Raw genomic sequence first — 25,663 nt, forward strand, 5'->3', positions numbered from 1 at the left:
CCCATCGCAGGAACTCTATCCCCTCTGATCCAGAACCCCATACCTGTTAAATTTTTTTGTAAGTACCAAACTATAATAATACCTGGGGGTGCTACCTCCCGAAATCTAAACCCAAGTAGAAGCTGGTGATGGTTCCCCGTCTAGGTCACTTCTCCCGTCTTAAAGCATAAACGACCTTCACGCTCGGAGGGGTGCGATCGGCGCTCATTATAGTAAGGTGTGTTTTGCCAATCCCCCTCATTCCTGATTGAATGATCTCGTGAAGACCGGAAATTAGTCATAAAGCCTCTGACGGCGAAATGCAGGCATATCTCAACAAGTTCTTCGCCATGTGTGTTTCTCCTTTCTTTAGGTGGTTACCCCCGCCCGCCGGGACCGGGGACAGGGGAAAAACATTGGCGATTTGGGAAGGGCTCCTTTCGTCCAGGACAGGGGGGGGATGGGGGGGGGGGAGGCGCACCTTCCATCTGCACCCGACCTCCTGCACAACTTTCTGCCCGGTGCGGTGCAGGCGCGATCCATTGCCACAGTACCGACACAGCACGGTGCCGCGGGCGCGGCGTGTCGCCAGGGCAAGGGTGCTAGTGGTGTGTTCACCAGAACACACAGTGGGTGAACGATCCTCGACAGGGGTTGTCCGGTGCCAAGCGCAGGGGGGGCGAGAAAGGGGAGGAACCGAAGCAACCTGAGGTACCTTCAGGTACGTCTCTGCGAATTGTGAGGGCTGGGGCGGTACCAGCTGAGCTGCAGGTGGAGCAATCTCCATCGCCCAGTTGCTGGGATGCAGTGCATCTGTCGCTGTTCGGTGCCGGCGAAAGCCCTGACAGTACACTACTTGTACCCTACCCATCTTACATGAAGATTACTCACTTGAAGTAGGGACATGCCTCGTGGGGAGGTGACAAGAAGTGTTGGGGCTATGTAGTACCTCGATGGTAGGTAAGAGGATACTTAGGTACCGAGGGTAGATACCTGGTAGTGAGCTGAACTGTGTGCGGTAGTTGTCTTGGAGCATCGCTCTCGAGAAAACAGAGGGACACGGTTGGTATGCTCGTCGACACCGTCTTGCTCTGTGAGCTTCGCCCGCCTTGCCGAGCTCCCCGCCTTGACATCGGGCAGACCAGGGGCACGAGCGGAGATGATGCAGCGCGCCTGCATGGCACAAGATCCAACAGCGGGCCCCGGTGCTACCATGCCTTATGCTTCGTAACCCAAGGGCCGCCGCAGTGGGGAGGAACTCCCGTCTTCTCGAACCTCAAGGATCCGTTAAAATGGGAAATGGAGGAGTCGACGGAAAGGGGGTCCCGGAGCCGGCAAACACTGTGCCCCGGGCCCAGACCCGCCAACCAAGCTCCGTCAACAATCTAAAATGGCGCAAAAGGCCAAAAGAAAATCTATGGTTTGTCGCTTCCCAGCATGTCCACTGGGTAGTTAATTGGACTGTTCGGAAATCGACCCAAGTCAGTAAAGCCTCGCGACGGTTGTGATGGAAAACACAGATGGCCTCAGGTCTGAGCTGTTTCCGGAGACTTTTGCTTGCCAGTCGACGGGGATAGTGACCAAGGGTGTTTGGACCCCACATTCAGAAGGAAAACGGGAAAGCGCTAACTGTGCGGGCACAGTGGACACGGATGGCGGCCTGTGAGATGAGGCCTCGGGCCCCAATGCCCCTGCCGTCCCTGGCAGATTCCCAGGCGGGTCAACTACATTGGGAGATTCGTTCTCCAATGCTCACGCACCGGCCACCTTCCCGATGCCTGTTTCTAACCAATGGCTTTTGTCCAAGAAGAAACAGAATCGTCCCATGGAGCATGCGCACTGTCCCCTTCATAGGTGACTCCTCTTTTTCAACAACACTGCCTGCCCGCCAGCAGACCGCCTTCTCGGCCGGGACTCCAGTTGCCGGATCACCAGCGCAACCCTCGAGAACGTCTTGGCTGTGCCGGTCTCATCGCAGCCGTGTCTCGGGCGACGACGAACCGCATCTCCTCTCAAGCACCCGACCGGCAACCTCCGCAATGACCCGGAAACACGTTCTGCCTTCCGCTACTACTGCGCAGAAAGGCCCGTTCCGGAGCCAAAACCGTTGCGCCGACCAGCGGGCGCCAGACATGGTGAAAATCCGACCTAAATGCCGTCGCAGAACAAAATACCTTCCTTGCTTGCCTTGCTACAAGGACTCGGGGATCCCGCAGATGGCATGTCTGTGTGGACATAACGGTGCACTTTCAAGCCTGCAGTCGTCCCACTCGCACCAGCCTGAGAAGTGTCGAAGCGATCCAAGACGAACCCCGTCAAGGCTCTGTCCGTCCTGTGCAGTATAATTTCCTGGACCGAAAACCATCGTGGGGTCGGCGCCAGCCGAGTCCGGAACGTCTCGCCCGCGGCTTTTTCCCGACTGGCGGGGTCCCTGGCTCTCTTTGCGTTCCTCACTGTGGGCCGCTCTACGCTATAGCAGGGCGCCTGATTCGCGCACACAAGGGTTTGGCCTCACCCCCTTATGGTTTGCTTCCCAGAAGTCATCCTGAGCGTTCATCAGCATCATTCCAGCCAGTCTGTGAGAGGAGTCTGACTCCAATAGATTTCACGATACGATGACTTTCGCCTCCTGCGGAACGGAGCTCGAAACTCGGGAAAAGCTGTGGCGGTACGAAGCCATGAAGGTGTCCGCTCGGTTTGCTGGCCTCCCCGTCAGTCTCACATCACCGAGACACTCGAGAAATTGCAATGTTTTCTCTTGCGCGCGCTCTGTTTGTGGTAACATATCGAAATATCATGGGACAAGCAGACAGAGTGACACAGCGTTTGCCCCGCGTTGCTATTTATGGACCGCCCTCCTTTTGATGTGCAGGGGTCAATTCCACCCCCCGGAAGACGCGGGTGATTGGGGGACGGGATCAGCAAGACGCAGCGACGCGGCATCGGTGCCAGCACAGAGGCTCGACCGTCTCCAGCGCAACTGCTGAGCTCGCTGGACACCGGTCAGCCCGCACCTCACGGTTGCGATGCGGGGGGATGTCCCCAGGGCGGGAGAAGACCGTTTCTTGGCTCGTTCGAGTGCGGCTGTCCCAGCTTGCTCGGTACGGCAGCAACGTACGGAACTTCTCTCTCAATTGGTGCGTGGAACACATCCAGACCAGAGCGCTTTCGTCTCCCTGCTGTCACCTGTCGCTGGCCGCTGGGGACCGGCTCCCGGACGTTCGAAAGCGGGCGCCAAGTGCCCCCAATCAGACTCGCACCAGCCACTTTACAAGCTACGCAGGAAATCATCACATTTTTTTTTCTCTCCGTGTTATTTCTCGCAATCGGCTTCGCTTTCTCGTCGACGGCGAGATCTCAATTGTGGTCGACTGGGATGAGCGAGTGGGTCGGCCATTTCCCGCCGCCGATCGCCTCAACGCCGCTCATGAGCGGTCGATCACGCCGATCCTCCAAACCTTATATTACACAGCAAACCTGTGATATCATCACCTTCATGTTGGTGAGGCAACCAGCATTCGTAGCCCAGCTGCCTCTCGCTGCGCGGCCAAGGATAACTAACTATATCCAATGCGCTTCGGCCAAGGAGTCCAGTTGTTGAGCAAGGGCGACCCAATTCGACGGGACGCCTTGTGTGAATGAAGAAACCCTCGCTTCCCCACTGGTTACCAACTTCGTACCCAACACTCGCCCGCATGCCAAGGATGCTGCAGCCACGCGAGCATGCTATGCTCGGTCCCGGAGCGTTACTTGACACGCCTCGAGGCGAGTTTCGAAAGGTGCCGAGGGTTGACTCCTTCTGGGTGACGGATTCAGGTCGTTCTTGAAGCAGACTTGCCTCGATCCCACTCACGTTCGCAAGCCTAGGCCGCCACGCTCATTGGGCGGCATACGATGCCCAGATTTGATTTTTCTTTTGCAGCAGAGGCCGGATCTTTCGCCCCCCACCAAATGCCAGCACAGGGTCAGTTGACGTTTCACAGGCGAGGAACCCCTTCCTGATGGTAAGGCAGCGCTGGACGGGGATGAGACGAACAAGCCGTTTTTTACGACTCGCTTCTGACAGGGCTGGTGAGTGGCGCTGCTCACAAGAAGTTCTCCCCCCGCTGCACCGACACCGGTGGGCAAATGCGGGAGGGCTTGGCCCTCAAGCCGCAGTTCGTCGACCTCAAGACCGGGCGTCAAGCCCTGATGATGCATGCTGAGCCGGGAGCTGACCAGCATGAGTCCCGAGTGCAACCTCACCACGGGGAGCCAACGAGCCGGAGCCTTCTCATTGACGTTCCATCTCCGCCTTCACATTTCGCTGACGGCAATTGGTGCATCGTCCAGCGACAAAAGTCGCCAGCAAGCGCGCGCTCTCAGCAGAATTCCTTGGACCCCATTGCTTTGCAGAAGGAAAGGAAAGGGAGATTAATCTCCCGTTCTGGTCCCACCAGCCACGTGTTTACGGAGGGGAGCCTTGTTCCCCAGACCCCTGTTCATCAAACCTGCAGCGCCGTGTGCCGCGTATCCGCAGTGTGAGAGGTACTTCGGGGTACCTATCCTTCATGGGGGTACCGACACGCCAGACATCCCTGCAGCGAATCCGCACAGATCTTTCTCCGAGCTTTCTGCAGGACCCCTTTGCGGGTTGTTGTACTTGGTAGGGGAATTATGTACAACCACACAGTCATGGCAACGGGCAAAGACGCCAAACGAACGCGGAGTGAGATACCCTGGGGTTGGAATCCTTCTCCTATCAAACGTCGGTTCTTCTCCACGGATAACGCGAAATATTCCCGTCGAACAAACCTCGTGGAGGTTGTCGAACCCGGAATGCAAGCCGGTGGGAGGGAGGGAGCATAACGCGGGGGGGCAATTAATCGTTTATTTCATTTTTATTCCTTGGTTTTAAGCCTCATCGCAAGCCAACCTCACAACTTCAAGACAAGGAGAGCCGATATCCAATCACGATATCAGTGCATCCAAAGCCTGCCTTTCTAACAAGAAGGAATTCGCGGTAACTCGTTACTGTGTAGTTGCGAGCCAATGGTGGCTGAGATGAGGTTACCCTGCGCGCTAATCTCGCTTCATCTTCTCTCAATGCCCCCCGTTCGCGGGGCTGAATTGTGGCTGCGGCTCGCGGTGGTGGTCCAGGTCGCTGAGAGACAAACACCAGGCCGTTGAAGGCTCTCGGTGCGGGCACGTTGCTCAACGTTGCAGCTCGACAGCAGAACGACGGGCGTGGGTGACACCAACCGAACCAGGCATGGGGTTGTCTGTCTCTCGACGGGAGTTGGGTCTGCAGGAACGGGATTGTCCATCAACCTCGCTGATGCTCGCGTTACGCAAATCGCCGACCAATTTGCGGTTCCTGACGAATGCCTGCAAGCGCCCGTCATCTCTCAGACAAACGAAGCGCTTTCGAACAGCTCTTCCGTTGGTGATTCACGGGACCCGCGCCGGATGAGTGCGATCTCGCAGAACGCGTCTCGGGTCGCCGGAGCCGCCCTGCACCCGGCCGATTCCTAATTTCCTCGTCCGATGCGATGCGCCGAGCCAGCAATAACTATGTTGGACGAAGTACAACATGACCTGCTGTGCTTGTGCGCTCACTTCCCTATCCGGCATCTCGGGTGTGCGAACCTGGAGGCGGTTGCGGATAGTTACTCGCTCTTTCACTCCGACCTTTCCCTCCAGAGGCGGAACAAGTGCCTGATTCTTCACCAGCGCCGCAGCTAGAAACGGGCTTGGGCGCTTTTCTAACACAACGCAGATTCAAGAAAGCAAGTCGAGGTCAAGCTGAGGCGGGCTGGGCCGCCCAGGCCGATCGTATCCGAAACGGGCTCATTTAAGGCCCAGCCCCGACTCGGCCCAGCCTCACCTGAGCTGTTTCCCACGAGGACAAATCCTTGCTACTTCGTTCGTCACAGCCAGCAGCGGCAGAGGAAACGGGTCCCGGCGAACCCGTCTCCCCGCATTTGCGTGTTCTTGATGACATGGGGGTGAGATGTGACGCCGGCCTGGACTTTTCTCAAGTTCCTCCGTCTCCGGCGGCAACTACAAGGGCAAACAAGCCCCTCAGTTCTAGAACTCTGGTAGGACTTTTGGAGGCGGGCTGTGCTGTGTGGAGAATGTGAGAGAGTCCCTACCGGCCTTTGTCCGTACCCAAGCCTGAACTGCCGAGTTCTGGCCACCAGCAGGGCAACGCACCGCGCATGGCGACTCATCCCACTCCATCCACCTGTATGTACGGCATAGTGTAGGATGGAAGAGGGGCGGGGGGGGGGGGCGGTTGCATGCAAACCGGAGTGGGTCAACCGGACCGCCAACCCAACTCCCAACCGACGCGCAACCCGGCTCGCAACACCATCCCGCTGCCCCCCCCCAACCGCCGATCATCGCCATTCTCTCGTGGAGGATGTATCTTGGAATCGGGTCCGGTCTCGCCTTGCGTGCGTTGGAACTTTGCTAGGCCAGAGACACGGCTGGCACACACCATGCAGGTGTGGGGAGGACAAGACATGACCAACGCCGGAGGGGCAGCAAAGCGTGTGCGTGTGAGTGGCGTAAGTGCGGGACGAGACCGAGACATTGGGGAACTGAGCTGAGGGTGGGTTTTGAAGCCCTCAATGGAGACGGGTAGCGAAGGGGGCGACGGTAGATGTGGGTATTTCTCATGGGCGTCACACCCGGGTCGGTCCAGCAGGTCACTTCGGGGGAAACTGGCCGTCGCCGTACAGCACAGCATTTTGGGTGTGGACACACAACGACCGTGGCTTGGTCTCGTGGTCACCAACGGCTTTGCAGATCATCTCTATGGTGGAATCTACCTTACATCATCGCCTAGAAGTCACAACTCGACGGAGAGGGGGGAGGGAGGACGCGAGTCGCTCCCAAGCACGGGACGGTATCGTAACACTTTCAGTCTGACTCCGAGCAGCGAGCAGAGCAAGTACCGAACCGAGCCTCCTCCATTCCAAAACAGCCCCCCTCTCCCCCTCCCCCCAACCGGGCTCCAACACTCACTCACCCACTCACCCACTCACCCACCCCATCAAATTCACTGCGCGTCCACCACCAACGCATCCCGAATCTCCAGCGTCACGCGCCCGCCCTCGACGCGCACCAGACGCAGCGAGGCGAGGTCGCGCACGACCCAGTCGGGCTCGGCCGCCAACACCTGCTCGGCCGTGTGGCTGGTGACGACGGCGAGCACCTTGCAGCCGGCGGCCTTGCCCGACCGGATCCCCGCGGGGCTGTCCTCCAGCACCAGCACCTGCGCGCCCTCGCCGCTGCTGAGCCCGAGGCGTTCTCGTCCTAGCTGGTAGCATGCCGGGTCGGGCTTGCCGTTGGCGACGGACTCGGCTGTTACCACGTGGGGTGGGCTGGGGAGTTGGACGACGTTGAGCCCCTGTGTTTTTCAAAATTCCTCTTGGTTAGTGTTTTGTTTGTGTGTGGTTGTTTGCTTGGGAGTTTGTTATCAGGGGATGGGTGGAGGGGAAGGGAGGGTTTGGTTTGGTTTGAAGGATTGGAGGTGGGTTGAAAACGTGAGGGGCGGTGTTGTTGCTGCTTACTCCGGTGACGAGCGGGAGAGACCCTGATGTGACGATAGTCCAGGGGGCGGACTGGGAGATCAGGCCTTCTAGAAGGGGTCGCGCACCGGGGATCTCGACGGCGTCGTCGCCGTATAGCTTAGGGAGCCGGCCCTCTGTTTCACGGACGTCTGTGCGGGATGACTTGTCAGTTGTCTGAGTACTTGCCTGCCTGCTAGCCTGCCATCGAAGGAAGATGGCGGCGGTGACGCGTCACCCTTTCTCTGTCCAGGTGCACTCGTTTCGGCGGGGGCCGAGATGAGTACTGCTACCGCGTCTCGTTCCCTTTGGCTGACGAGTGCAGTGGGGGCCAACTACTTACATTCCCAGTTCGCCTTTTCCGGGGCTAGAAGCTGAAGGGGTATCTATGGTTCTCCGGCCGTGGGAAGTCCTTGGGTGAACCGCGTCAGCGCCACGTGTGCCGAGGACGTGCCCTAATGCAACAACTACACTACTCACTCTAGGATAACTTTGGGGTCAACCCCTATCTCTTTGCCGATCCTGTTACCTCCCAGTCGGGTTAGCGGCCATAGATCGCATATCTATGGGTTGGCTACTCACGTCTCCCAGTGCTTAACGACGGCATCGGTTGAGTCGATGATGGTGCCATCCATGTCGAACAGTAGACCGTCGAATGTGACAGCCTCGGGTGGCGCCGAGTAGGAAAGCTCTGCTGGCTCCGTGCTACCCATGGTGTTTGTGTTTTGAAGAAGTTTTGGTGTGGTGAGTTAAGGTGAGGGTGTTTCTTTGCCGCAAGGGTCGAAATATCAGGGTGAGTGAGTAATGGTAGTTAACGGTTTGAGAGTTGGGGTTGGTTGATTGTGGTATCACGCGGTGAATATAACATGTATCACTTTGATCTTAACCTTTTGATAGTTATTGAGACAAAAGACTTATATAATAGAGAGAGGAAAAGAGAGAGAGAGAGAGAGAGATAGAAACCGAACTCGGGTTTGGATCTCGGGCCGCACCGTGATCGGGCTTAGCGGACCTTGTCGGAGTGTCCCTGAAGAGAGAGCCAAATTCTTTTAACTCTTGACAGATTGGGCAACTCCGCCTCATCTTCTTGACCCTAACCCTTTCATTGCAAAGACACGCTGAGTAACACCCCTTTTCGTAACGTTGGAAGCCGAGCCGTCCAATCGGCCCGTTCTTTTTGGAGAGTGGACTTCCACTTGAGGGAAGCAGGGGAACCCGTGGAGCTGTTGGCCCGAATCAGTGGTTGACGAGCGGTGTTTCGAGACGCAGCGGTGGGGGGAGCCAGGAAAGCAGAAAACCCACAAGCCGAAGGAAGAGTGAGCGAGGGGCTGCAGCGATAAGCTCTGTTATCGAGGCGGTAAGCCTTGGCAGAAACTTTTCCAAGCGCTGCAACCACAGTAATTTTTTGACGAGCAGTAGCCGAGCAGCGAAGCCTTCGGATTTTGGCACATAGAGAAGAGGGTATAGCAAATTCTCAATAATGGCCGGATCAATAACCAAACCCAAGAGTTAGTCAATGATTGTCGACTCAATTCCCCATTTATAACCGCTAACATCCCCTCCCCCCCAGAGCCCAAGTCCAAGCGGACGCCCACTCGGCTGCGGCACAAGATCGAGAAGGCGTCGGCCGCGAAGCAGCGCAAGGCGAGAAAGCTCGCCAAGAAGAACCCAGAATGGCGGAGCAAGCTGAAGAAGGACCCTGGAATTCCGAACCTGTTCCCCTACAAGGAGAAGCTGCTGCAACAGATCGAGGAGGACCGCATCCGGAGGAAAGAGGAGCAGCAGCGCCGTCGCGAGGCGGCCAAGGCGGCCAAGTCGACTGATGCTGGCAAGACTGGGGGCGATGAGCACATGGATGAGGACGAGGAGTTTGCTGGGGAGGATGTGGATGATGTCATGGATGAGGACGACGACGATGATAGCGATTTCGATGACTCCAACCCGCTGGCTGCTCTCATCGCGAGCGCGAAGAAGGCGGCAGAGAAGTACGACAAGGAATTGCAGAGCGGTGACGAGATGGATGATGACGAGGATGACGAGAGCGAGGATGACGACGCTGGGATGATTGAGGTGCAGGGCGGCGCGTCGTCGCGCAGGGCTTACGACAAGGTCTTCAAGCAGGTTGTCGAACAGGCTGATGTCGTTCTCTACGTTCTGGACGCACGCGACCCCGAGGCCACGCGGTCGCGCGACGTTGAGGGGGCAGTCATGGCGGCTGCCGGCGGCGGCAAGCGGCTTATCCTGATTCTCAACAAGGTCGATCTCATCCCGCCTCCCGTCCTGCGCGCCTGGCTCGCCCACCTGCGCCGCTTCTTCCCCACCCTCCCCCTCCGCGCATCCAACCCGGCGCCCAACGCCCACACCTTCAACCACCGCGACATCACTGTCCAGAGCACTAGTGCCACCCTCTTCCGCGCGCTCAAGTCGTACGCTGCGTCCCGCAACCTCAAGCGCGCCATCTCCGTCGGCGTCATCGGCTACCCCAACGTCGGCAAGTCCAGCGTCATCAACGCCCTCCTCTCGCGCCTCGGCGGCAGCTCCCGCAACCAGCGCGCGGCCTGCCCCGCCGGTGCCGAGGCCGGCGTCACCACCTCGATCCGCTCCGTCAAGATCGACAACCGACTCACGCTGCTCGACTCGCCAGGTATCGTCTTCCCGTCCACCAACCCGGGCGCCTCCTCCTCCACCTCCGCCTCCACCTTCGTCCCCAAGAACGCCACCGAGGCACACGCCCACCTAGTCCTCCTCAACGCCATTCCACCCAAGCAAATCAACGACGCGGTGCCGGCCGTCACGCTCCTTCTCAAGCGCCTATCCGCCACCCCCGCGCTGATGGAGCGCATGACGCAGGTGTACGACCTGCCGCCACTGCTGCTGAACCCGGAGAGCGGCGACGCGACGACGGACTTCTTGATCCAGGTGGCGCGCAAGCGCGGACGCCTCGGCCGCGGCGGCGTGCCCAACATCGCCGCCGCCGCCATGACCGTCGTCACCGACTGGCGCGACGGCCGCATCCAGGGCTGGTCCGAGCCCCCCGTCGTTGGTGCCGCTGCCGCGCCCGGCAAGGATGGGGTGGTTAGGATTGCGGATGAGGAGGTCATGGCGGATCAGAAGGTGATTGTGACGCAGTGGGCCGAGGAGTTTAAGCTGGAGGGGTTGTGGGGGGATGAGGCGGCGGAGGAGGTGAAGGAGGTGGAAATGCAATAAGTTACCTGGCCTGGCCTGTACTGTCCTCTCCTGTCCCACCGTGTTCTATCTTTACGGGTACTATAGCTGGTTTTTAGTAGTGGGGGCGTTGCGGCGTCGAAAAAAAGGGGGAGATATCGTAGATTGGGGGGACATGTTTAGCATGATAATGCGATTTGGCTTCTTTGGGAATATTGCTGTTGCTCTTATTGATTGCCTCCTCACTCCCCGTGAATTTAGCCATTCACTCATCACATTTTGCACATCTAGATAACATAACATCCACGTATGACCCCCCCCAACCCCTCCCAGCCCACTCAATAAACGCTCACCAACTCCATCTTGACCCCCCGCTTACCCGTCGCCTCATCCTTCTGATCCGCCACACGCACGCGCACCTTCTGGAACAACTCGACCTCCAGCTCCCGACTGCCCGACGTGCGCAGGGTGTACGAGTCGGCGTCGAACTCGGCGGCCGGCTCCGGGTCGGCGAGGTCGCGCAGGCGGATGAGGCCCTCGATGCCGAAGCGGGGCACGAGCACGACGAGGCCGTTGCTGAAGATCTTGAGCACGAAGCCGTCCTCCTCGGTGGTGGCCTTGCCGCGCAGGGCCTGCCCGACGTAGTAGGCGATGCTGGCGCGCCCGGCCAGCTGCGCGTTGCGGTGCCGCACGTTGATGTTCTTGCACACGGCCTCGAGCCGCCCGCGGCTGCGCGTCGTCGGGTGGATCGCCTCGTACCCGATGGCGGCGGCCAGTTGGCGGTGCGCCATCAGGTCCGCGTACCGCCGGATGGGGGACGTGAAGTGCGTGTAGATCTCGCTAGCCAGGCCGTAGTGGCGGAACTCGGGGTAGGCTTGCGTGCCCGAGCAGAAGTACTCGGCCGCCATCATGCAGCGCGTCGCCATGATGCGGATGAGCGTGTTGAAGAAGGGTTCCTTGGGGTCCACGCATGCGTCGAGGCTGTCGGCGAGGGCGCGGGATGACTCGACGCTCAAGTCCATGCCGCGCTTGGCGCGGAGCTGGTTGGCGAGCTCGTCGAAGTTGGTTTTGGGGGGTGCGCCGTGGCGGCGGAGGATGGCCGTCTGCGGGAAGGCTTCGTGGATCTTGCGGGCCACGCTGACGTTGGCGAGAAGCATGAACTCTTCGACCAGGGACATGGTGTCGAGGAGCACCTTGGTCTTCACGTCGATTGGGTCCGAGGTCTCCGACTCCATCTGCACCTTGACCTCGGGCGACGACAGGCTTAGCGCGCCGGCGTCCAGGCGTTTTTGTTTCAACTTCTTGGACAGCGCGAGCAGGGTTCGGATGCTCGTGGTGAGCTCGTCATTCTGCGAGCTGTCGTCGACCCTGAGCTGCGCCTGTTCGTAGCTGAATGCCTCGCGAGACTTGATGACCGACTTGGTGAACCTCACGTTGACAATATCGGCGTCGGGTGATAGCTCCCAGAGGACGGAGAAGGCGTAGCGCTCCACGTAGGGCTTCAAGGAGCACAGATCCGTACCCAAAAGCATCGGAAGCATGTCGATACGCTTGTCCACCATGTACACGGTGGTACCGCGGATGCTTGCCTCGGCATCCATGGCGTTGTTCGGCTTGACGAAATGCGAGACATCGGCAATATGGACCCCGACCTCGGTATTCCCGTTAGGGAGTGGCCTAGAATGGAGGGCATCATCAATATCCTGGCAGCCGACAGGGTCAATACTGCAGATGAGGAGACCTCGGAGATCCTCCCTATCTTTCCACCCTGGATCCTCCATGCTCTCAGGCACCTTCCAGTCGTGGCCCTCCTTCGGCAAACAATCAAGGACCGTCTTGGGGAACGGTCGGTACTGTACGTCATACTCCAGAAGCAGCGCTTCTGTCTCGGCCGCCTTGGTTTCCAGCTCGCCGAGCGACCGAACGAAATGGCCCGTAGGATGCCGGGAGCCGCGGTCCCATGCATCGATGGTGATAAGAATGCGTTTGCCCACCAGCTCGGCCACTTGACGCGTGCGTAGACGGATCCTCGGGATCTTCTTGTCCATGGGAATAACAAAAACGGTATCCTGCTTCCGCCCTTGTTGCGCCGACTGGCTAACGGATGACTGATCGATATGGCCAACATATTGGCGCCAATTCCGCTTCACCACGCCGACTACCTTCGCAGTGGGCTGAGCGTGCCCTTCGGTCGTCTTGCTGTGTGTCCGCTTCACCTCCTCCTGCAGGGCTTTGCGCTCCTTTTCCGAGACAATGTCCCCTGCCTCCTCGGCATCCGCGTTCTCGTTTTTGGTGATGGCGTCCTCTTCGATCACCTGAGTGGAAGGCTCTTTCCACTGGTCCCTGGGCAACACCTCCACAACAACTACGTCGCCATCGATGGCACGGTTGATATTTTCCCTCCCCAGAATGACCAACGGTTTGGGGAATGCTGGAACCCGGATGGAGCCTTCGAGGTAGTTGTATGGCGAAACGTTAAAGATGCCCTGGTGAAGCAGGCCGGCCTTGACACCAGTCATCATCTTAGACATGGTAAAGTACTCCGGGTAGAAAGGCTCGCCAGGGCGCTTCTCCTTGATCATCTCCTGGTCCTGATCCTCCGGAATCATGTCCAGCAGCGTGTCGGCGTCCTTGAGTTGCTTGACATACTCGGCGAGTGAGCACGCAGGGATATTTTCTTGCTTGGCCTTGCGGAGGTTATCCCGATCGTTACTCAGCATAACCACCGCGGGCACTTGCTTTGCCTTTGTCCGGGCCAAGTGCTGGCCATACCATGCCACGGCCTTCCGGACCGCACGGTCGTTGCGGTCGTTGACAGACTCGCCCTCCAGGCGGGCGACGTGAGTCTCCAGACGGAATTCATTGAAGAACACATAGAAACGCTTCTCTTCACTCTTGGTTAGGCTGATAAGACGGTTGTAGAGCGGTAGAGAGCGGTTGCGGAGCTCCTCGAGAACAATCTGCAGCACGATTACATCGTAGAAGGCCGAGCTCTGCTCGAAGAGATCCATGGCCGTGAGGAAGGCATTGGTATCTGGTACCAAGTAGTGGCCCTGTCGGAAGACATTGGTGCCGGCGGGTGCCTCGGAGAGGACAAACGGGGTTGCTAGGGATGAGAGAGTCAGTGGTCCATCCATCCCCCGCGGGTACAAGGGGATGCCATATTCGGTTACTCACGTCGGCCTGCAGCATCTCTTGGGGCGGTATCGAGACAACTTGTGCAGAGTTTCGACGAGCAGGGTATGTCTTGGCGGAGGTACACCTCGCGAACAATCTTCTGAACTTTGCCGCTCTTTGTCGATCTCACATACACTTTGCTCGAGATGTTGGCTGCGAACGGGTCCGAATCGACCGATCTCTTGAGACTCGCCATTTTTGGCGAGGCGTTGCACTGTAAATTGTAGGTATCGCAGGTTTGGCAAGTTTCACCCCGAAAAGTGCTAATAAGTCAGGTAGGTACCTAGGCAGGTAGTCAGTCTCCCTGTTCTGTCTACTTTTTTATTCGAGGTCTGCGATTGATTACCATAGCAGGAAAACGCGGGCGTCGCGTGTTGGACGAATCACTGTGACTGTAGCGCTAAACCAGCAGCCACCTCTTATCGATAAGCCAGCACCCCACCATCACCCCCGTTACAAAGCTCAGCAAAGCTACAACCCTCGCTGAAGCTCCGAGGAGGGGGATCAAGCTTTGCGAGGTGTGCCCACCAACTTGCTTTGGGCAAGCCGTCTGTGTGTGTGCCTGTGCAATTTGCACAAATCATGTTGTCCCAGTACCTAACATGCCACGCAGGGATCAACTCTGGCCCCTTGCTGTTCCGTTGTGTATGTACCTACCTAGGCATCTCCCTGCGCACGAAGTACAGGCCATCGATCGTCTTAAAACAACGACATGCCACATCCCATATACCATCACATACAAGTATACGGGTGGAAGTAGATAAGGTGCATAACGGAAACTTGGCCATCAACAACGTAAGCACCAGGCAAGGTAAAGCACAAAGATAAGAAAAATGTGAATCAGTATCTTATTCGTTCCCTTACCATTCAAAGTTTCTATGCCATTGCCCCTCGTCACCCTCCCTTCGAAAGTCCGTGAGCTAGTCCTTTCGTCTTCTCGCACAAGGACGCTGGCAATCTACTGCTTACGCCCGCAACCCAACACCAACGAGAACCGACGGTCGTCGGCATGATCCGTATTCGGGACCGCCATCAAGAGCCGCCGTAACCCGTCCCAGAAAATGCTTCAAATAAACAACGCAAGTTTAGACAGAGGCAACCCCCCACCCTCGCTGGGACGAGTCATCCGTTGGTCATTTTGCTCAAGTGATGCTTTGGAGTTGATATCTGAATAGGTAGTTATTGATTGCACATGCTGCATCAAGTGATCTGCACAAGATTCATCCGGCCGATTTTGCCAGATTGCCATCCCATGCTCGCTTCTGCAGTAGGATCTTGGGTCAAGGTGGGCCGTGGAAGCTCTTGTCAGCCTGTCGGATTCATCAGACTCGCAAATGTCATCGTTGCGTTTAATCTTTCAATCCTAAAATAGCAGGGTCGCTTGTGGATAAGATGGGAAAGCTCCATGTTAACACTCCGCTGCTTTACTTGCCGGGTGGGATGTGTAACCTCGACTGTGGTTGTCACTCGTCTATTGAAAGGCTCCGCGCGCGCGCAAGATAGCTGCCTCCCGGCCTGAGCGGAAAGCAACGGAGTTGGGCTCTGTTCTCAGCAACTGCGCCGTGCTCCTGATGTCTTTAAACTGCTATCAGGGCGAAGCTAGCAACAAGCGAGCCATGCACAATCAAGGCACGGCCTGCGAGGGTCCCGCTTCACCCATTCGAGGACGCTTGTGCGACGCCAAGTAGCACTCCGTGGGAGACCCGCTTTCCCGTCCTGTCCTGCTGCTTCAGACGTGAGACGAAAGGCTTGCAGCTTGCAGCTGCATCGGCAGGTTGGCTCGCGCATCGGCCTGCACGTCTGGTGTGGGTCTACCGCAGACCGAGTCTGTCTCGCCTTCCAACACACACCGGGCAGTAACGTGCCAGTGTGATAGTGGTATCTCCGTGACCTCGCACTGCTGTGTAAAATATTTTCTCCAGCGTTTCTGTGCGTGTCGTCAGTTGCGGCACAGCAAGGGCTGCCTACCACCCGGCTTGCTCCTCCTTTTTCCCCAGATCTTCGAGGCCGATCACCAGCATTCCGATATCAAGATGATGCAAGGTTGGAGGCCGTCCCGTGCGCGTGATGGATGTTGCATCTTAGCGTCTGTTGGGTCTCCAGTCCCAACAACGTTTCCCTGGAAAGACCCGGCCTTGGTTCTGGGCTCGAACAGGGTTGAGAAACAGAAGAATGTGGTAAGGCTGGTGTACCGCGGAGATTGGGTGGCACGGGAAGCGGCCGGGTGTGGGAGCGCCGATCCATGGACCTGGCCATGGGGCGAGGGGGTGTTTCCCATGGCCACCATGGTGTGGTCTCCTCGACGGTAGCTTTCGGTACATGCTTGGCCCCAAGGAAGAAACAAGCCGCTCGGCAGATGGAACCTTCGGCGGGCGACTGCTCGAAGGTGAGATGGTGTCGACCAACGGATGACTTACATGATCCCACGAAGGCGGCACGATGAGGGATGGGTGAGTACATACCTCCCGGTCGGTGGGGAAAGTCGAATTCCACGAACCCACAGCCAGGCCACGGCGAGGCGACCTCCCGGCCGGGCCACCTCCACCTGCTGCAGGAGCGGGAAGGGGCCGCCAGGTGTGCTCGAATGACAGATGCAAAAGCAAGGAGGAGGGGGGAGCGGGTGCAGCTTCAGTGACCTCTCCGACGGGCAAATCGTGGAGAAGAGTCGGATGGAACATAACTCCCTGGGGAGGTAAGCCGCCAATCTGCTGTCGATAAAATGGCCCACCCTTTCCGTGGACGGAAGAGCAGCTTGCAGCGGGCCACCGGGTCAGGGCAGGTGGGATGGGAGGCTGCGTGCTCTGCAGTGGTGTGTGGGTGTGTGCGTGATGTTCGATGGCGCCAATTTTCTCGATCCGATGCTTCGATGCCACAAAATATCAGCTCGGGTTTCTGCAAACGCCGGTTAATTGGTGAGTGAATCGAGACCGGCGAGAGAGACTGCAGGCCGGCGAGGTTCTGGAAAACGGAAATGGCTTGACACTTCTGGGGCTGTGAGACTTGTCTTTCCCCCGCAGTCCAACGAGAAGCAGAAGAGAGAGAAGGGGTGTGGTTTGATCAAAGTGAGCTGGGGGCACTTTCATGATTTGCATGAAAGTGGTCCGTGTGTCAGCGCAGCTGCAGTTGAGAAGCCAATCGCGCTCGACAAAAACCCAAGCGCCAAGTTCCACCCGGTCACTCGCTTCCACCCCGGTCTAGTCTTGTCTTGCGCCCCACCTGTCACCCCTCCCACCTCATGGCCAAGCTCTGGAGCCTTTCCGCCCCCTGCTGCATGCCGTCGAGCACACCATCTTGTTCGCTATCCATGCTCTCCCCAGATTCCTCAAGGTTGGAAAGAATCGACACGCGCTAGGCGTGCTATTTCCGCGTCACATGGCGCGCGACGTTGCGTTTTGTCGAGAAGGTTGATTCAGTTTGAGTTTCTCAGGAGTCATGAGAAGGCCCGTTACGCCCGTGTGGTAACATGGCTTGCATGTTAACTAGCCGCGTCTTTAAACCAAACGCGGGGTCTGATATCGAATTTCGGAAAGAGAAACCGCCCGCATCATGGCGTGCCAAGATGTGTGTGAGTCTGATTCGTGCTCCGCCTCATTTCGCAAGATGGTCCTGTCGCGTTGCTTTGCGCGTCTTGATCGCGCGGCCAGCAGAAACCCCGCGTTTGCTCCCAGGCCGACCGCCCAGCACATTCCCGCCAGGAAAGGCGGTCCGAACACGAGAAATATCTCACAAGTTCTGACTCGGGACCGGCAAGTTGGGGACAAGCCGAGAGTAAGCCTGACATTTCAACGCGGTTTGCTCGGTCAAAATCCAGTCGCCTCGGGAGATCCGGGTCGTTGTCACTCTCATTGACCGCGTCTCCCGCCGCTGACCCAAAGCGAGGAATCGCGCAGTTTCAGCCGTGGCGTCATCCGCGCTCCGGATCGCCGGGCAGCCGGCCAATCAAACTCGCATGGGCAAGACAATATTGGCAGCTGACGAACCGCGGCGGGCCTGGATGGCGAGCGAAAATCGAGCTCGCCTCCCTGTCTGCAAAGTCTCCCTCGAGATCCGTACAACGGCAGCTTCATATCGTTTCCGTCCTCTGCGGAAGCAGGCGAAGGGCCGACACAGTTGATCATAACGGTTGCCGAATGCGTGGGGTTCGATGTGGAGATACTGAGACATACAGCTCGCAATCCGGCTCGCTTCGCCGTGATCTTTCATGTGACAGATAGTGACTTTCGACCTGTCGGGTCCGGCTGCAGGCTGACCTCATCTTGAACGGCATGCGGTGCGACAAGGCTTGCGCATGACTCCAAGTAAGCCGTTTTATCGACTCCGCGTGCGCGGAAAAGACGCGCTGCCTTTTTCGCTGGAAGTAAATCGATAATGGGATCCTATCCAAGAAACTCGGGGTCGAACAAGCATTAACGGGGGAAAAAAGAAGGAAAAAAGACAACGAGAAAAAAGATGGGAGCCTCAGTCAAACATTTCCCAAAACTGTGTCCCGGAGGAAAGGAGGGGTATTCCTATCGGGAAATTCCTAAGAAGCAAGGGGTTGATGGCTATCGGACAACCTGATTGGATGCGGTCCAGGCGCCGACCCCATGCTCAGCTTCGTTGTGTCTCTCAGAGGTGCTTTCCTTTCCAAGTTCCAACGACTGGACACGCAGCCTGTGTAACTGATTGGAATGGAGCTTGAATACTCAGACTAACTAAGATATTCGCTATAGTGCGAGTCAGTCGACACCAAGGTAGCATGGAAAATTTCCATTCAACCCCAATTCCAGAAGCCCGCAAAAATCACCGATTAGACGACCTTGCCCTTGTCCGCCAGCCTTACGCACCCCCCTCCATATCTATATGCACATGTGTACATACGTATCGACAAACATACAAGTATTTCCCGGCCTGCAGACAGCCGACAACGCTCGCCGGGGTAATCTCGAGGCCGCCTGCCTGCACAGCCGCTGCGGGGTTTTGGGGTGTTCTTCGGATTAAGCCGACCAGTTCGTTATCGGGAACGTCGACAAGGCATGGAAGGTAACTCGGGTCATTGCCCAAGCAGCTGGGAAATCTGAGATGACACCCTCTCGTCATATTTGGCGCCATGGAGAGCGCACCTGACCGTTCAGGTGACAGCACCACCGACTGTTATGGAAGCTGAGGAGAGTCTCGCGCTCGCCCCGTCCCCTCACAATATTCGCATGGCGGGGCCGCTGTCAGCAAGCAAACGGGGACCCTTTTTCCCCGATCAGATCTGCAGCATGCTTTAATCGTTTGCCACGGCACCCGCATAGTGTTATTCATTCCTCTGTACCACCATCAAGCCATGGAGACCCCTTCCTTCAGCCAAGTCCCGTGCCCGCAAGCTTCATGCGGGCATCGTTTAGCGCCCTGAGTCTGCTGCAACATCTCTTCTTCTCGCCTGGTTTTCGTCATTCGGGTCTGCAGTCAAAAATTCGAGAAAGTGAGCTTTCATATTAGTCACACCTGCGTTCAAACCAGTCATCGTCTTGATCCGGCGGCACTTTGTTCTGGCGCGGGGGTACCTCGGCACAGACAGGATACGCCCGGGTCAGTCGCACAAGGCTCCATCATGGTCGTGAGTTTCGACTGCCCCTGCCCTGCTACCTTCTCCGTTTACCCCTGCCGTGTTCGAATGAGGCGAATGAAGCCGGCGATTCCCGCTCTCCCTCTCACAAGCTCGAGAAAAACTTCAAGGGCTTCTTGTGCCTAGCGCCAAATCTTCGTGTTAAAATATCTCTGAATAGCTGCTAGAAGTTCAACTAGATGGAGAACAGGCAGGGATCGGCCGTCTGTCCAGCGTCGTGGAGGCCGGCGAGTACCCATGTCCAGCTTACCCGCTGTCCCAACCCAAGAAAACCTGTTCCCCAAACGGGAGAGAAGAAGGAAGCCGTCCCGCCCCTTCCAACACAACCCCTCTTTGCGCACGAAGGACGGATTCCCCGGCCAGGGATCCACATGGCGGTCCGAGGGAAAGGGCGCTAGCAGCACGCGCCGCATCTTGATATTGGGTAAGGAAAGTCGTCGTGGGGACCAAAGGCAGCGACGACCTGATATCTGAAAGACGACAATGGAGGTGGAGTAACTCCCAAGGTACGAAGTCCCTTGACGTTAAATGATTGGAAGTTTCATCGCAAAGTCGCTCAACGGCTTTTGATGGATGGTACCTATTCTCTCGTTTGCGCCAAACAGACCGCAAATACCTACCTAACTACCTAGCCGTGGCCCCGTTGGCCTCAAGCTGACGGGTCTCGGTCCAGGAGAGTGAGCGTTTTTGTCGTCCGAATTCGTGCTGCCGCAGCTCGTGTTAATGATGATAACGCCGCGGCAGCCGTCAACAGATGGATGCAAGGGTGCCCCGCTCTGCCTTGCCGTAACAGGACAGGCGCCAAGCCACTGCCTAAAGCGGATTAGTCTGGTCCCCGCGTGTGTCCTGCAGCCGTCCAAGTTCTTCGCAGCATTTTTGAACCTGACAGGAGCCATGGCACCCTGGACCCTTTGCTCAAGACACGCCGCCCGTGGCAAGACCCGAAGCCGAACGCGAAAGTGCTTTTCCTTTTCAAAACCTGAGCTCCCCAGCTCCCCCAGCACCCCAGCTTGAGCAACTCAGCAGGGAATCCGATGAGTAAAAGGAGGAGGCGACAAATCAAGAGGAAAAGCACGCACCCTGCCTGCTCCCGCGTCCCTGCCTTTTTTTTTTTTTATAACTTTTACCCTTCCATTCGACACCCGACTCCCTGGAAGCAGCAGCCCGTGGATTTGCGCCAACCACATGCACGAGCATTCCTGGTCTGCACCACCCAGCGCGCGCCCGTGCATTCCACACCGGGAAGTTTGAGAAGGAAGCTCTGACGACTTTGCTTTTGGTTGTGTCGCCCCTCCACCCCCCCCCTTCCTTTCAAGCCAGCTAGACAGCCCAACTATATCAAGACACGTCGTGTCGCAGACCCATCGACGTGTGGTCGACGTCGAACGGCACCGATGTACGCTGCACAGCCCAACGGCGCCGATAGTGCAACAATCAATCCAGCCGCGCTCAACACAGGTGCGTCGCTGGGAACTGGGACCCCTTCCTTTTTGCTACTGGTGCTGTTTTACCCCCCCCTCCCTTGCACCTAGCATGCGATAGCTTGTTCGCGCATCGCAGACTCCAAGCTCCTGTGGTCCCGCGATCCGCGACTGTACACCACCACCACCGTTCTGTCTTCTCGTCCGGGTTGCTTGAGCCCTCGGCTCATCGAGTACAATCTCGGTTTTTCTTATCACAACATCAAAGCTTCAAACCTGATGCGCCTGTTCATCCTTTGTTGCCCATCATGCCGTCCCATCTCTTCCCGATGGGCCTACGCGCATCCTTCAACTTGGCATTTTGCCCCTCGCGCCGCTCAACGCGCAATGCTAACCTCAGTTCGGCGCAGACCTGATTGACCCTCCCCCTCGAGGCGTCAAGCGGAGCCGATCCCCCGACGACTTCGGGGACGCAGGACCGCCAGGTTCGGCTGGTGATGACGGTATGTTGTGTTTGTTTCTGTGTCGCTGAAGCGCTCTACAACTGAATCGGCCGTTCCCGCGTCGCACCCCGCTGGCCGTGCAACCCCTTGCGCGTATGACCCGCGAACACAGGCTAACAGAGCCATTCGGGCTTTCAGGTGGTGACAAGCCCAGAAAAAGAGGAAGACCGATGAAGTCCCGCACATCCGGGGGCGTTCCCGAGACCGCCGTCCCGGCACCTCTCCCGCCTCTCCCGCCTACCCCCCAGACCATCCCACCGCAAACACCCCAGAGTCAAAATGCGCCCTTGCCGGCCCAGACACCCACCTATGCTCCGCCTCAAGCGTCGCCGCCGAAGTCTACCCCCACAAAGTCCACTTTGAAGGCGCTCCCGACCGTACGCGACCACACGACGGACCAGCTCGGTCCCGGCGGGGACGAGTACTTGCCGCGAGAGATTGACGAGGCCGGCGAGAAGAAGGTGATGCCCAACGGCCAGCTCACGGGGAATCGCGAATACCGCTGTAGGACTTTCCTTGTCCCGAACCGTGGGGATAAACTCTTTATGCTCGCCACCGAATGCGCGCGCGTCCTCGGATACCGAGACTCGTATCTGCTTTTCAACAAGAATAGGTCGCTATTCAAAATCATTGCGAGCCAGGTTGAGAAGGATGATTTGGTGAACCAGGAGATTCTGCCTTTCTCCTACCGTTCACGCCAGATTGCCATTGTGACTGCCAGGAGTATGTTCCGCCAATTCGGGAGCCGCGTCATTGTCAATGGGAGGAGGGTTCGCGACGATTACTGGGAAACCAAGGCGCGCAAGCAAGGGTTCACAGAGGCAGACCCGGCAGGCGAGAAGCGACCGGGCGCCTCCAAGGCTCGCGAGGCCGAGGCGAACCACAGCACTTCGATACTTGGAGCGCCCCATGGCGAGATCGTTTACAGCACCAACCCGGGCCAGTTCGGCGGTGCACCCCAACCACAGCTCGTTCAACCAGGTATGCTTGGAGGACCGCCAGGAAGCTCAACCAGAATGCCTGTGATAACACTAGGACCAGACTATAGCGATACACGAAGCAGGGATTATTCGAGCATCTTGAAAACGGGCCCCCGTCAGGAGATCACCGGGCCACCTTACCAGGACCGGATCCAGCCGTCTCCCATTTCGGAATTACATGCCCAGGCCCATCACGCGGCCGAGTTCAACCGGACTGTTAACCAGCAGCGAGAGATGCGCAATGATTACATGCAGAGCATTTGGCGGAGACCGCATGAGCAACCCCCCCCAACGACGCTGAGCCAGCCTGTTACCTCGGCCGATGCTGCCGTACCGACCAGCCGCGCCGGCCCAGCACCCCACAGCAGCGCTAGTAACCTGCAGCAATCCGGCATCGTCCCCAACCAAAGCCCCATGATGATGTCGGCCGCGCCCTACGCTCAGCCCATCCATGCACAGAACCCGGCCGGCCAGAACACACTGAGAGGTATCACCCACGACCCAGCTCAGAGCACGTCAAGACCAGCATATCCGCCTTCGGGCTCCGCCGGCACTCTGCCGCAGGCCACGCAAAACTACAGTTACTCGCAGCCCCAGATGTGGCCGCCTACGCCCCAAACGCCCCAGCACGGCTACCCCGCCTACACGACTCAATCTCAACCTTCCCCTCACCCGCAGCAATCACCCGCTCCGCAACTGCGACATTCGAGCAGCTCAGGTCCGGTGCAGCCGGGAGGGGGTATGTCCTACCCAGGAATGCCCGGCATGGGTCAGGGGTACGGCGGCGCAGGGGGCCAGGGGATGTACTCGGCCGACCAAACGCCGCGGCAGTACATGCAGCAGAGCCCGCAGGCACCGGCGGTCACCCAGGCTTGGTCGCAGCAACAGGCGCCGGGGCAGTGGTGGCATAATCAGCCACAATGAACGTCATCCCGAAAAAGACGTTGTCAAGGCCCATTTGTTGTTGACTTGGTCCGCCGGGGGGTGGTTGACTGGCTGGCTACCAATGCGCGCTGGGCGGTTCAAGCTGATACCCTGGGCGGTTTCTCTTCTGGTGGGCGGATTTCTCCCCATTTCTTTGACTGGTTCAGGCATCATCCGTTACTGGGCGGGAAGGCAAATTGCTTTCAGGGAAGGGTGCAGTCGGCTTGCAGCATCCGGGCCGGGCAGGGGAGGGTATCAGTCCCAGGGGGATAGAGGAGTCTGGCGAGGGCATATTTCACCAGTTCTGTTTTCTATGATACCTCACTCTTTTTTCTTTGGTTTCTTTTGTTTTCTTGGTATTTCTACCTTTCGGCGCCCCGCCCGTCGCCGACTCTTCACGATACCCACGACGGACCCGACGCCAACAAACACGGTTAACGACTGTCTGGTTAACGATTTTGGATTACCTCGCACCATATTCGACCCGGCGCCGGCGAACCTGGGTTTGGCTGGAGGGAGGTGGCAAGTTTGGACTTGAAACTTTTTGTCTTTCTACACCCGCTATCCCTATCGTCACTGTTCTCCTTCCCCTTTTTTTGAGTACATCATTTATTGTTATCACGCTTGTCATGGAGGGTTATGTGTCGGCTGGCTGATGCTGGGGGAAACTTGGGAGGCACACATTTTGGAGGTTTCTCTCGCGCTGAAATTGTACCGCCGCCCGTCTTACCGTTTGTTTGGTCGAACCCCTTAACCTTGTTCTCTTCGCTGTGTGTTGTTTACCACTTATTTACTCGCTTTGCCCACCACCACCACTTTTGATTTGGCTTCCACGCCCTCGAACCTGAACTAGCTTCTGTTTTGCGCCGCCCCTGTGAGGGTGCATTGCCGGAGTTTTCGTTGTTAATCCCTCCCATGTTCCGTCCGCCACTCACCCCGTCTAAATTGGAGGCGTGACTCCATGTGCGTTACTGTGTTTGGGTTGCACCACACCTCCTCTCCGTGTAAGGGGCTGACTTTTAGTTTCTGATGTGTGACCCCGGGGCTTTGGCTCGGTTCGGATTCTGTTTGGTTCACCACTATCGGCTTCGGTTTTGTTCCCATTTGTGTCTCTCTTGTTCCTGTTCTGCATGGAAATGGATGGTTAGGACTTATTTGGGCCCAGGCGGGAATTTTGATCACTCGTAACTAACTACCAGGATGGCGACTTTTGAATGGTAACTAACACGTGGGTGAGCAGAGCACATTGGATAATATACGCGTTGCTTCAGACTAGCATTCCTTGTTCGGACTGACGGTTGTAATGCTGAGAGCATGGCACTGAAGGTGCATTCGTCTGTCCTATTGGGCAGTAAACTCGGACGGATGCCCAATGTTTGCTCCCACGCCGCCGTAGCTGAAGCAAACAAGCACGACATGTGACTGAAGCATCTCCCACGGCCTCGTTGTCTGTCGACGTCCAAGTTTTGACTGCCGAGACGTTTAGGCCGGCTGTCCAGCTACCCGATCGTCTATCATTTTTTCCAAGTTTTTGTGGAACTTGACAGACAACAGCTCCGATCTTGACTAGCCGATCTGGTGTCTTCGGATCGCAGCCCCCTCGGCGTCCCGTGATGGGGCTTTTTGAGATGCCGTATCCCTGCTAGAACGAGACCGGTGGGCTTGGGTTCAGTCACTTGACTCGGGGAATGAAGTCACCAGGCTGCCCAACACGGTTTCGACAATGCAACTGTACGGAGTTACTGGGCCAGAACTTCAACGTGGTAGGCCAGTCCAATGGCCGACATTTCACCGATGTCTCGCCTTGGGCGATAGGTGATAGGTAACCTGCTTTGTTTTTTGTTATGCAGTTGAGGCCGGGGAATACGAACAAACGCGTTGGGAGCGTGAGTTTAGAGAGGGGCCGTTTTTTATATACCCCCGCCGTAGAGAATAAAACGGAACGGCCTGCAGGTAGCGTTAGTGCACTGCAACAAGCCGACGCTCGAAATGATTACCGTTCTATTTGGTCGAGTATCGCAACGTAACCTGCCACCAGCCAAGTAAAGCCACCCGCCAACCCGCCCACCGCAGACCCAAGGGCGATAGATACTCCATCACCGGCGCGCGTCCGTTTTCTTTCTAACATGCCACCCCCACCCGCCCCATAGACCCAGCCGGACCTGCCTCGCCTCGGCACGTCCAACACCCCCCTACACTTCCCTTAATCACTATCGTCATCCAGCGCCTCATCCTCATCCACCCTATCCGCCCGCTCTTCCAGCTCATCCCCCCTCCCCTCCCCATCCCCATCCTCACTCTCCTCCTCCTCCTCTTACTTATCATCCTCCTACTGCTCATGCTGATCGGGCTCCTCCTGCTGCTC

At 57.5% G+C, this 25,663-nt stretch overlaps 6 protein-coding genes across 6 annotated transcripts; 3 read left to right on the plus strand and 3 right to left on the minus strand.

Annotated features, from left to right (window-relative positions):
* Positions 1–3,930: 3,930 nt before the first annotated feature.
* CHGG_00811 (uncharacterized protein) lies at positions 3,931–4,503 on the plus strand (the record flags this gene model as incomplete). Its single annotated transcript, XM_001220031.1, has 2 exons — positions 3,931–3,943; positions 4,046–4,503. 2 exons carry the CDS (start codon positions 3,931–3,933, stop codon positions 4,501–4,503), a joined length of 471 nt encoding a protein of 156 aa, XP_001220032.1.
* A 2,521-nt stretch (positions 4,504–7,024) lies between these two features.
* On the minus strand, positions 7,025–8,248 carry CHGG_00812 (uncharacterized protein; the record flags this gene model as incomplete). Its single annotated transcript, XM_001220032.1, has 4 exons — positions 7,025–7,375; positions 7,539–7,736; positions 7,879–7,891; positions 8,118–8,248. The coding sequence occupies 4 exons, from the start codon at positions 8,246–8,248 to the stop codon at positions 7,025–7,027; spliced, it is 693 nt and encodes a 230-aa protein (XP_001220033.1).
* A 767-nt stretch (positions 8,249–9,015) lies between these two features.
* On the plus strand, positions 9,016–10,742 carry CHGG_00813 (uncharacterized protein; the record flags this gene model as incomplete). Its single annotated transcript, XM_001220033.1, has 2 exons — positions 9,016–9,043; positions 9,106–10,742. The coding sequence occupies 2 exons, from the start codon at positions 9,016–9,018 to the stop codon at positions 10,740–10,742; spliced, it is 1,665 nt and encodes a 554-aa protein (XP_001220034.1).
* A 296-nt stretch (positions 10,743–11,038) lies between these two features.
* On the minus strand, positions 11,039–14,073 carry CHGG_00814 (uncharacterized protein; the record flags this gene model as incomplete). Its single annotated transcript, XM_001220034.1, has 2 exons — positions 11,039–13,806; positions 13,878–14,073. 2 exons carry the CDS (start codon positions 14,071–14,073, stop codon positions 11,039–11,041), a joined length of 2,964 nt encoding a protein of 987 aa, XP_001220035.1.
* Positions 14,074–17,600: 3,527 nt separating this feature from the next.
* CHGG_00815 (uncharacterized protein) lies at positions 17,601–18,968 on the minus strand (the record flags this gene model as incomplete). Its single annotated transcript, XM_001220035.1, has 4 exons — positions 17,601–17,790; positions 18,044–18,073; positions 18,128–18,220; positions 18,754–18,968. 4 exons carry the CDS (start codon positions 18,966–18,968, stop codon positions 17,601–17,603), a joined length of 528 nt encoding a protein of 175 aa, XP_001220036.1.
* Positions 18,969–20,864: 1,896 nt separating this feature from the next.
* Positions 20,865–23,298, plus strand: CHGG_00816 (uncharacterized protein; the record flags this gene model as incomplete). The annotated part of the gene is made up of 3 exons (XM_001220036.1): positions 20,865–20,928; positions 21,302–21,394; positions 21,533–23,298. 3 exons carry the CDS (start codon positions 20,865–20,867, stop codon positions 23,296–23,298), a joined length of 1,923 nt encoding a protein of 640 aa, XP_001220037.1.
* Between the last annotated feature and the right edge of the window lie 2,365 nt (positions 23,299–25,663).

The sequence above is a fragment of the Chaetomium globosum genome, genomic scaffold, assembly GCF_000143365.1.
Source record: "Chaetomium globosum CBS 148.51 scaffold_1 genomic scaffold, whole genome shotgun sequence".
Lineage (NCBI taxonomy): Eukaryota > Fungi > Ascomycota > Sordariomycetes > Sordariales > Chaetomiaceae > Chaetomium > Chaetomium globosum.